Source organism: Cervus elaphus, chromosome 23, assembly GCF_910594005.1.
Source record: "Cervus elaphus chromosome 23, mCerEla1.1, whole genome shotgun sequence".
NCBI classification, from domain to species: Eukaryota; Metazoa; Chordata; class Mammalia; order Artiodactyla; family Cervidae; genus Cervus; species Cervus elaphus.
Window position 1 is genome coordinate 66,072,012 of NC_057837.1, and position 12,384 is coordinate 66,084,395.

The window sequence follows — 12,384 nt, forward strand, 5'->3', positions numbered from 1 at the left end:
ATCCCGTGGGCAGGGGTGGGAAATGTGATTTAGGCTGAGTAATCAGTGTGTCTCCTGGAAGAAGTGATATTCCAGCAAAGGCAGGGTGGGTAGGAGTTATTCAGGCACAGGCAGTGAAGGGGTCAGTGGTAGGAGTAGGGGAGCACCTTTGGGACAGAGGGAGGTACTATATAGGGTTGATCCTTAAGTCAGGCTGATTGGGTTCAAATCCCAGTTCTGCTGCTAACCAGCTTTGTGATTGTGGACAAGGTGACTGACCCCTCCATGCCTCAGATTCCTCATTTATAAACACAGGATTATTGTGAGGATGAAGTAAGTTAATATATGCAATATGCTTAGCATGATGGCCAGCACACGATTTTAAGTTAAACAGGCAAATGAAAAGCCCCAGTATGTGCAAAGGTCCTGGGGCAGGGAACTGCCAGGTGAGTCATGAGAGAAAGGTCTGTAAACAAGCTCAGCAAACACAAACCAATTATATGCTATGGAAATGCACAGGGTGCAATAGAAAGGGGGTAGGCTAACATTGTAGATGTACCATGAAGTTATAGCAAACATGCACTGGTACTTTATACTGCTCTCTTCATATCATTTCCATAACTTGGGGGAGTAACCATGGTTATCCCCACTTTCCAGAAGAACAAACTGAGGCCCAGAGAGGGCAAGTGACTAACCCAAAGTCATACTGCTGGGTTTGAGCCTCAGTTTGGCTAGCTCCAGAGCTAAAGTTTCTTACCACTGTGCTCTTGGCCTCATTTCTGAGACATGACAGAATAGCCTATGTGTCTAGGTTTGACTATTTGTGTGTTGGATCCTGGGCTATGCAGGTCTCACAGGAAGCAATTTATAAGATGCAGCCTAGGTAGAGAGGTTATATAATATTTGGCTTAAACTGAGTCACTTCGGACAGTGAAAGGGGTGTTTTAATACTAAAACTGGAACAGCATGTATGAGCTGGGACCCAGGGCCACCCCAAGCGTAGGGGATGTGACTAAGGGCATGGGGTTGGGTAGACCTGGCTGGCTGTGTGCTCTTGGGCAGGTTGCTTAACTTCTCTGAACCTCAGTTTCCACATACGGGCATGATAATACCTATCTCTGAAGTCCCAGGTAGCTCTACTAGTAAAGAACCCGCCTGCCAGGGCGGGAGACACAAGAGACATGGGTTTGAACCCTGGGTTGGGAAGATCCCCTGGAGAAGGAGATGGCAACCCACTCCAGCATGCTTGCCTGGAGAGTCCCATGGATAGAGGAGCCTGGCAGGCTACAGTCCTTGGGGTTGCAACGAGTTGGACACAACTGAGCGACTGAGCACAACCTGGAGTTGTAAGGATTAGATGAGATGATGGGTTGACAGGTGTTAATATTTAGCATAGTTTGCAGGGACGGTTAGACATTATTGAAGGTGCAGCCGGTTGAATTCTATTATGTCTCTTTCAGTCTGTTTGTCTATCTACATGTTTTTAGTTTTTCCCCCTCCATTCTCCTTACCTCTTTCAGGATCCAAGTCTAGTCTGATTTGCTGTGTGTCTTTGGGCAAATCCCTTCCAGTCTCTGGGCCTGCTCCCCCCATCAGACTGGATTGTGTTGACAAGGCTGTTGGTGTCTCCCTTCTCCTCCCTTCCTCCCTCATCTGGCCCTCCTGCCCTGTCATTCATCCCCAGACTCATTTTACAGGTCAGTTCCCTTTAATTAGTGAGGGTCTGAGCCTTTTCCCTCGCAAAATGGAAACTGCAGGTTCATCAAAATCTCATTAACCTCCATTCCCCCTGTGGCCCTGCGGGGGTCAGAGCTGTCTCGGGCTGGGGGAGGCCACCTCCCAGCCAGTGGGGGTCCAGGTTCTATCTGAGGTTGGGGGTAAGGTGGGGGTTCTGGTTTGCTAGTTCCAGACAATATTCTGGCCCCAACCCCCTGCCCTGCCAGCCCTCATCATCTGGGGGTTCAGGGGAGGGAGGGAATCTTCAGCGCTTTAATTTGAAAACTTGCCAGAGGACCAAGGGACTTGGGAGCAGAGGCAAACGGCTGACTTCAAATGAATTAATGCTTGGCTTGTAGCTGACAATTTTCTCCGCTTTCATGTCGCCTGGCTCTTCTTTCTCCTTTCATTATTTTCTTACTTGGAGGGGTTACACGGTCTGCTGCCATCTCCTCTGTCACGCTTTAAGTTTTAGTCTGGACCTTGTCTGAGTTTGGCTCTGGGTGAAACAGCCCTCACCCACCAGCCCTTCTCGTGAGAGCAGCCTCTTTGGAGGAGCTTGAGTCACTTCAGTCGTGTCTGACTCTTTGCGACCTATGGACTGTAGCCCGCCAGGCTCCTCTGTCCGTGGGATTCTCCAGTCAAGAATATTGGAGTGGGTTACCATTTCTTCCTCCAGGGGATCTTCCCCACCCAGGGATCAAACTCCGGGTCTCTTAGTCTCCTGCATTGGGAAGCAGGTTCTTTATCATTAGCGCTTCCTGGGAAATGAAAAATGAAAAAGTCTCTCAGTCTGGACTGTAGCATGCCAAGCTCCTTTTCCCATGGAATTCTCCAGGCAAGAATATGGGAGTGGGTTGCCATTCCCTTCTCCCTGCGATCTTCTCGACCCAGGGATCGAACCCTTGTCTCCTGCACTGAGTCAGATTCCTTACCATCTGAAAAACCAGGGAAGCCTTGGGCAATAGTTCCGCCTCTCTGAACCTCACTTTCCTCACCTATTCTGAGAAGAAAATGAGATAATGTATTTAGTACCTGGAAACGACTTTGAAACCACTGTGGCAGTGTCTTACAACATTAAAGTGTGCTTATCACAGATCCTGATCATCCCAATACTAATGTATTTCAAGAGAAATGAAAACCCTGGTATACCAAAGACCTATCTGCAAGTGTTTGTCCAAACTGGGAAACTGTCCCAAACTGGAAACAACCCAAAGGTTCATCAGTTGGCAAATGGATAAATAAATTGCAGTACATCCATACTAGGCAAATGCCTCGGCCATAAAAAGACAAACTATTGGACTTCCCTGATGGTCTAGTGGTTATGAATCCACCTGCCAATACACAGAACGCGGATACAATCCCTGGTCTGGGAAGATTTCATGTGCTGTGGGGCAACTAGGCCCATGAGCCACAACTACTGAGCCTGAGCTCTAGAGCCCGCATGTCACAACTACTGAAGTCCACGCCCCTGGAGCCCATGCTCTCCAACAAGAGAAGTCACCGCAATGAGAAACCTGTGCACTGCAATTAGAGGGTAGCCCCTGCTTGCCAACTAGAGAAAGCCCGTGTGCAGCAACAAAGACCCAATACAGCCAAAAATAAATAAATAATAATAAAGAAATAACTTGTCCCCAACAACATGTTAAATCTCAAAAGTATTCTGCTTCGTGAAAGAAGCAGATGACTCAAAAGGTTAAATGCTAAATGATTCCATTTAATGACAGTCTGGAAAAGGCCAGACTCTAAGCACAGAAATGAATGGTTGCCAGGAGCTAGAGCTCAGGGATGTGGAGGACAGGTGGGAATCAATTGCAGAGGGTCACAGAGCACCTTTAGGAGGGGGCTGGAAATCTCCCATATCTTGTTTGTGGTGGTTAAGCTGGCGTATGCATCTGTCAAAACTCATCCAACTACATACTTTAAAGGGGGAGGTGTGATTGCATGAAAATTATATCTCGATAATCCTTACTTTAAAAAATAATGTTGAGCGGGCCGGAAGTGAGCTGGGGACGCCGGGACTGCGGGAGAAAATGAAGCCGGCCGTGGACGAGATGTTTCCCGAGGGCGCCGGGCCGTATGTGGACCTGGACGAGGCAGGAGGCAGCACTGGGCTCCTGATGGACTTAGCAGCCAATGAAAAGGCAGTTCACGCAGACTTTTTCAATGATTTTGAAGATCTCTTTGACGATGATGATATCCAGTGAGGTGTGTCCAGCGGTGCATTTGGTGAAGCTTCGCCACGTGGTGGTGTGGTGGGTCTCCTTAAAGGACAGTTTCAGGTGGTTCCAGAGAACTTGTGGGAATTGCTAGAATTTAGGAGATGATTAGCCAAGAAAGAGAAGAAGGTTTTAACCATCTGGAGGAGGCCTGTTAAACTCTGAATGTGGCCAGCTTTTGTCCTTAACTTCAGTTAAAATAAAGTGATGTTATTACTTGCAAAAAAAAAAAAAAATAATGTTAACCAATAAAAATGTTAGTGATTTTAAGTTTTATTTTGCTTTTTCATTGAGGTGTATGGTGCACGAATAGTCTAGTTACTCCATGAAGTGTACCAATCTTATGTATATATTGTGACAACTTCTTGCATTTTTGTACCTCCCATCTATTGATAACATCAGGATACGGGACATTTCCAGCCCTTCAGCTCCAAGACCACAGTTTTGATTTCCATCACTACTGGTTAGTTTGGGGAGATCTCTGAATTTCACATAAATAGAATTATCAAGTATATAATCTTTAGTGTTTGGCTCCTCGCTGGTTGGGCTTCCCTGGTGGCTCAGATGGTAAAGAATCTGCCTGCTTTGCAGGAGACTCAGGTTTGCTCCCTGGGTCAGGAATGTCCCCTGGTGAAGGGAATGGCTACCCACTCCAGTACTCTTGCCTGGAGAATTCCACGAACAGAGGAGTCTGGTGAGCTACAGTCTGTGGGGTCACAAAGAATCATTAGTTATTGAAGTCATCTTTTAAAGTCACAAATCAGATCACGTCATTTCTTGATTAAAAGACCCCTGACCCATTTCTAATAAGCTTCTGATAAAAACCTCAAACCCTTACCCTGCCCACCAGGCTGTGCATGGTCTGCCCTGCCAGAAACCGTCTCTGGCTTGCCCTCTCCGGCCACACATGACACTTTTGGGCTGTGAGATCTCTGCCCTCTTGGATTCTTCTGCCTGAAATGTCCTCCTGCAGGCCTGGCTCCTTCTTGTCATTTAAGTCTCTGCTTCTGAGTCATCTCTTCAGAGGTCATCCCCATCTCCCCACGCTAATGAATTCCTTATCCCACTGCTTGTTCTTTACCATCTCCGTACCCACTGGCCTTTCTGTAACTCTCATCATGGCTTATAATTGTTTGTTTATGGGTTGTTGGCCTTTATCCCTGCTTAGTCTGAGACTTCCTGCCAAGGCCGGGACTGAATCTAATCTGCCTGCATGACCAAGGTGCTTAATATATATTGCAGGAGTCAATACAGACATCACTTTAAAACATATATATTTATGTTTTTATTTGGCTGTGCAAGGTCTTAATTCTGGCATTCAGAATCTTTAGCTGTGGTACGTGGGATCTACTTCGCTGAACAGGGATTGAACTTGGGCCCCCTACATTGGGAGCGTAGAATTGTAGCCCTGGACCACCAGGGAAGTCCTTGTGCATCAGTTTTATTTAGAAGCTGGTTTCTGATATGACTCCCCAAATTCTCTTCCCGATAACATGGCAAGGGCAGCAGGCAGTATCAGCTTCTCCCCAGCAGAAGAACCTGAAGCACTTAATCTGGTGGCCCAGGTCATGTAGCAAGTCCCAAGAGGGCTGGGATCTGTTGCCTCCTCTTTGCCCCCTTTCCTACCTCCCTGGGCCAGCAGAGCCTGCCCTGGCCTGCACCCACTTCTTTGTTGATGTTGTTGTTAAATTAAAGCATAATTTACATGCCATAAAAATTTAAGTGTACTCTTGATGAATTTTTACTTAGGTATACATTCACAGAGGACTTCCCTGGTGGTTCAGACGGTAAAGCATCTGCCTGCAAAGTGGGAGACCCGGGTGCAATTCCTGGGTTGGGAAGATCCCCTGGAGAAGGAAATGGCAACCCACTCCAGTACTCTTGCTTGGAAAATCCCACGGACAGAGGAGCCTACTAGGCTATAGTACATAGGATCGCAAAGAGTCGGACACGACTGAGCGACTTCACTTTTGCTTTCTTTCACACTCACAGAACCCCTACCCCTACTGAGACGTAGAACAGCATACCAGAAGCCCCCTCACAGTGGACCCCTTCTAGTCAACACCACCCTCCTTCCAAGGGGAACCATTAGTCTCAATTCTATCACCATAGTTTGCATGTTTTTGAACTTCATGTAAAGGACTCATACACTATGACCTCATTTGTCTCACTCAACACAATATCTGGCAATTCATCCATGCTGTTGCATGTAGCAGTAGCTTGTTTTTTGACTTTATTGCCATGTACAATTCCATTATATGACTAGATCATGATTTGTTTATCTGTTCTGCTGGGAAAGATTGAAGGTGGGAGGACAAGGGGACAACAGAGGATGAGATGGTTGGATGGCATCACTGACTCGATGGGCAAAAGTTTGAGAAAGCTCCGGGAGTTGGTGATGGGCAGGAAAGCCTGGCGTGTTGCAGTCCTTGGGGTCACAAAGAGTCAGACACGACTAAGCGACTGAACTGAACTGAACTGAACTGCTGATAGGTGTTTGAGTTGTTTCCAGGTTTTGGTGATTGTGCGTAAAGCTTATATGAACATTCTTTGGTAGATGTAAGCATTTATTTTGTTGGGCATATACCTAGGAGCGTCCCAGGTGGCCCTAGTGGTAAAGAACCTACCTGCCAATGCAGGAGACATAAGAGACAAGGGTTCGATCCCTGGGTCGGAAAGATCCCCTAGAGGAGGACATGGCAACCCACTCTAGTATTCTTGCCTGTAGAATCCGCATGGACAGAGGAGCCTGGCAGGCTGCAGTCCATAGGGTCACAAAGAGTGGGACATGACTACAGCGGCTTAGCACAGCACATACCTAGGAGCAGACTACGTATGCAGTTAGCTTTCCCAGATACTGACAAACACTTTTCCAAAACGGTTGTAACTCATACATTTTAGGAACCCAGCAGCTGGAAGTTTCAGCACTGTCTCCATTGCTGCCTCCAAACCTCCTGGGATTGGTTAAGTCACAAAGCTACTCCTCTGCTGGGGGCTGGGCCCCAGAGCTACCCTGTGGCAGCCACCCTCCACCATTAGCAATCACGGCAGAGAAGGGAGGTACTGAGCTGAGTGGCAGGGCAGACCTTTCTGCTGGGAGGCTGGCTGGCTCTCTGAGCCCAGCAAAGGTTAGGCCACCTTGCATTTTCCCCTCCAATGATCTCAGCTCTTAGGGGCAATTAGCCGTCAGTGGAGCAGGGAGCTCAGAATACTAACTAGTCATCGCGTCTATTGTGGGGAGCATTTCTTACCCTCCACCTGGGCTGAGGCCTCACCTTGCTAGTGAATGGAGACCCAGGGTAGGGGAACATCCTTTGTTATTGCCCCTGTGCATTTTGCTAGTCTTCTGGGCTGCCAGATGCTCTTTCTGGGGAAATGGAAATGGTGTCTGGTGCCACTCTGCTGTTGCATGCCTCCAGGGACAGGATACTCATCTCTGCTCCTGGCTGCTGGTTGCTCCTTCAGTCTGCCCTGCCCTGTACTTCTTTTTTCATCATGGTGCTGTTTGTAACTGCCCTAAATTGAAAATATGCTAAAAGTTCATTGGAAGGGGACCGATTAAGTAAATTGCATGTTATATACAATTAAATATATAATGAATATGCTGCAGCCACTATGTACAGAAATAGCATGTGTCTACATCATGCTCCTCTGATGTGATGCTGGCAGAGGTCACAGCATCAATCCTGTACAATTCTTACAAAAAATGCATGCTCTCCATCTAATCGTGAGAAGCTATCAGACAAATCCAAATTGATGGACAGTCTGCAAATTAACTGACCAACAGTTTTTAGAAAGTGTTAAGATCATGAAAGACAAGGAAAGACTGAGAAATTACGACAGATTGGAGGAGACCAAGGAGGCCTGACAACTATATACAATGGAAGATCTTGGAACAGAAAAAAAAATTAGTGGAAATACAGGCAAAAATTCAAATTCAGTTTGAAGATTACTTTATAATAGTGTTATCAATGTTAATTTCTGCTTTCAACAGTTATTTTATGATTATGTAACTTGTTTCTTTTAAGATTTTTTAAAATGTGAACAATTATTAAAGTCTTTATTGACTTTGTTACAATATTGTTTCTGTTTTGGTTTTTTGGCTGCAAGGCATGTGGCATCTTAGCTCCCTGACCAGGAGTTGAACCCACACCCCCTACATTGGAAGGTGAAGTCTTAACCATTGGACCAATAGGGAAGTCCCTAATGTGTTGACATTAGGGAAAGCTGGGTGAGGAGTACGTGTACTATTTTTGCAATGTTTCTGTAAATTTAAAATTATTCCAGAATAAAAATTAAGAAAAAAGGTGAGTGTAGATAAGAGTTCCTTCTTAACTTTTGCTGTGCCACAGACCTTTAAGGTGAGGCCCATGGCCACTTTTGCAAGAATAATGACTTTTAACATGTGAAATAAGATGTTGAAGCTTTCCAAGAAGACTAATTATATTAAAATACAGTTATTTAAATATTTTAAAATTTCTGATATAGTAGGATTTGTGCTTCTTTATTATATTCACTAACAAGTGCTAGCAGCCAGTATAATAACCACTGGCATTTCGAAAGAATGATGAGTATAAACAATATTTCAAGCAACAATGGTAATTTACTATGAAAACATCTATGATCACTTCTGATGGCAGGAATACTGCTAATACTACTCTGGCTTGTTGCCTACGTTCAAGTTAAGGAAATGAGGAATTTCAATTAGAGGTTAGTGAAAATAAGGACATAATTTTTTCCCCATTCAAATTCACAGACCCCCTGAATTCTATTTGCAGTCTGGCAGTATCTATTACATCCCTAATGTAAATGTATATTTATTGAACTGGAAAGAAGCCCATTATATATCGGTAATGGAGGAAAAGAAGGTTATAAAGCAATGTATACAGTAGGGTCCTATTTTTGTAAGTTAAAAATGTGTGTGTGCATTATGTATTCATTCAATAAGCATTCCATGATCATCTACCTTGAGCCAGACTCTGGGAACATAACAATAAAAGACATGGTTTTACTTTCCCAGCGCAGGTCAGCTGGAAGCATTAATAACTTGCAACAAAATGGCATGTGACTATTTGGTTATTCACTTTCCCTTCTTGTTTAACTGTATTTTCTATTTTTTCTAAGTAAAACATATTGAAAGTGTTAGTCGCTCAGTTGTATCTGACTCTTTTTGCCCCCATGAACTATATAGCCTGCCAGGTTCCTCTGTCCATGGAATTCTCCAGGCAAGAATACTGGAGTGGGTAGATATTTCCTTCTCCAGGGGATCTTCCCAATTCAGGGATCGAACCAAGGTCTCCTGGATTGCAGGCAGATTCTTTATGGCCTGAGCCAGGGAAGCCCAAACATGTATTGGGGTTAAATAAAACATTTTTTTAAAACAAAAGAGAATGGACTTCCCTGGCAGTCCAGTGGTTAAGACTCCATGCTTCTAATGCCAAGGGTGCGGGTTATATCCCTGGTCGGGGAAATAAGATCCTGCATGCCACATGCTGTAGCCAAAAGAACAAACAAACAAAAAGACAAACAGGGGATAAAAGCAAAGAAGAAGAAAACTCATCTTCTCAAGCTGAACCCTGCCTGTAGGTCACATACCCCAGTGCTCCCAGATCTGTCTTCTCATCCCCACTATCCTCATCCCACCTTAGTGAATTCCTCATCCAACATCATCTGGAGTCTTTTCACTAACACAGTGACCTTTCTCTGGACCCACCCTGCTTTTCCCACATGCCTCTTCCAGATTGACATTGAGTGCTGAGCTCCAGTTGGTCTCACTCGGATGGTAAGCAGACCATCACCTTCCTCCCTCTAGACACCATGCTTCTATTTACGTAGCCTAAGACAGTAATCATTCTAAAAACAGTTTTATTGAGATATAACTGATATACCATATGTATTCATTTTGCACTGCTGCTGCAACATTTTGTCACAAATTTACATAACAAAAATGCATTATCTTATACCTCTGTAGATTAGAAATCTGATGTAGATCTCACTGGACTAGGATTAAAGTGTCAGCAAGGCTGTGTTTCCTAAGCTCTCTAGGGGAGAATCCGTTTTCTTACCTTTTCTACCTTCTGGAGCTTGCCTGCATTCCTTGGATTGTGGTTCCCTTCTTCCATCTTCAAAGCCAGCAATGTTGGCATGACTCCTTCTCACAATACCATCTCTCTGGTTCTCTTCTCAGAGTCCCTCTTCGATTGTTTAAAGTCCCTTGAGGTTACATTGGGCCCACTGGATAATCTAGGATAATCTCCCTGGTTTATTTTTATTTTATTCTATTCTACTTTAAAGTCAAGTGATCAACAACTTTAATCCCACTCGCATTCTTCTTCTTTTTTTTTTTGATGTGGGTCATTTTAAAACCCTTTATCAGATTTGTTACAATATTGCTTCCGTTTTATGCTTTCGTCCCTTGGCTGTGGGGCATGTGGGACCTTAGCTTCCTGACCAGGGATGGAACCTGCACCCCATGAATTGGAAGGCAAAGTCCCAACCACTGGATGGCCAAGGAATTCCCCCACCTGCATTCTTAATTCTTGTTTGCCACGTAACCTACCATATTCAGAGGTTTCAGGGATTAGAGCACAGACATCTTTTAGGGGCCCTGTACCATACAATTCACCATTTAAAGTATACAACTCAATGGTTTTTTAGTATATTCACAGAGTAATTGGAAACCATCACCACTTCGATTTTAGAACATTTTTCATAACCCCCAAAAGACAAACTAAACCTATTAACAGTCACCCCATTTCCTCCTGGTTCCACACAGATCCTCCCCTTCTCTGGCCCCAGGCAACCATTAGTCTATTTTCTGCCATGATAGATTTGCCAATTCTGAACATTTCATATAAATGGAATCAAATAATATGCAGCACTTTGAGACTGGCTTCTTTCACTTAGCATAGTATTGTACATGCATCAGTATTTTATTCCTTTTCACTGTCAAATGATATTCCATTGCAGGCATTATATCACATTTTATTTATCCATTCATCATTCCATTATGTAATGGACATATGGGTTGTTTCCACTTTTTTGACTACTATATATAATGCTGCTATAAACATTTGTGAGCACATTTTTGTGTGAACATGCTTATATTTCTCTTAGGTATATACATAGAGTTGGAATTAATGCATCATATGACAACTTTGTACTTAAGGTTCGAGGGATCACCAGACTGTTTTCCAAAGCAGCTGTACCATCTGACATTCCCACTAGTGGTGAATGAGGGTTCCAGTTTCTCCACATCCTCACCAACACTTGTTATTTTCCAGTAACTATCTAGTAGGTATAAAGTGGTTATCTCCTGGTTTTCATTTGTGTTTTCATAGTGGTTAATGATGTTGGGCATCTTTTTAATGTGCTCTGAGCCATTTATATATCTTTAGTGAAATGCCTATTCAGATTTTTTGTCCATTTAAAAAACTTGAGTTATCATTTTATTATTGAGTTAGAAGAGTTCTTGATATAGTCTGGTTCCAAGTCCCTTATCAGACACAAGATTTGCAAATATTTTCTCCCATTCTTTGGGCTGTCTTTTTACTTTCTTGATGGTATCATGTGCAGCACAAGTGTTTTTGGTTTTGAAGAAATTTAACTAGCTTTTCTTTAGTCACTTGTGCTTTTGGTGCTCTTAGAGACCAACTCAAAGTGATGAAAATTTGCTCTTATTGTTCACTTATTCTGAAAGTTTTATAGTTTTAGCTCGTATACTTAGCACTATAATTCATTTTGAGTTAGTTTTTGCATATGGTGTGAGCTAGGGGTGTGGTTATCCAGTTGTTACAGCACCATTTGTTAGAAAGACTACTCCTTCCTATTGGCACTTTGTTGAACGTCAATTTACTATAAATGTAAGGGTTTCTTTCTGGACTCTCTGTTTTGTTCCATTGATCTGTATGTCTTTCCACTGTCATGATTACTGCAGCTTTGTCAGAAGTTTTGAAATCAGAAAATGTGACTCCTCTCATTTTATTCTTTTTCAAAGTTGTTTTGGCTATTTGAAGCTCCCTGTAATCCTGTATGATTTTTAGAATCACCTTTCCATTTTATGCAAAAAAAAAATAGTAAATAAATCCAGCTGTAATTCTGGTAGAAGTTGCATTGAATCTGTATTTCAGTTTAGGCAGTACTGCTGTCTTAACAATATTAAATCTTCTGATCCATGAGCATGTGATGTCTTTCCATTTATTTAAATCTTCTTTAATATACTTCAACAATATTTTGTAGTTTTCAGAGTACAAGCTTTACACTTCTTTTGTTAAAGTTATTCCTAAGAATTTTATTCTTTTTGCTGCTATTGTAAGTGGAATTGTTTTATTAATTTCATTTTTGGATTGTTCATTGCCAGTGTATACAAACACAAGTAACTTTTGAAAATCTTGTATCCCATGACCTTGCTGAATTCATTTATTAGTTCTAATAGGTTTTTTTTTTTTTAATAAGGATTTCCTAGGATTTT

At 43.1% G+C, this 12,384-nt stretch overlaps 1 protein-coding gene across 1 annotated transcript; it reads left to right on the forward strand.

Annotated features, from left to right (window-relative positions):
- The first annotated feature begins 3,688 nt into the window (after positions 1-3,688).
- On the forward strand, positions 3,689-4,133 carry LOC122682102 (COP9 signalosome complex subunit 9). The gene has a single exon (XM_043884859.1). The coding sequence runs from the start codon at positions 3,729-3,731 to the stop codon at positions 3,900-3,902; it is 174 nt and encodes a 57-aa protein (XP_043740794.1). The 5' UTR covers positions 3,689-3,728; the 3' UTR covers positions 3,903-4,133.
- The last annotated feature ends 8,251 nt before the right edge of the window (positions 4,134-12,384 follow it).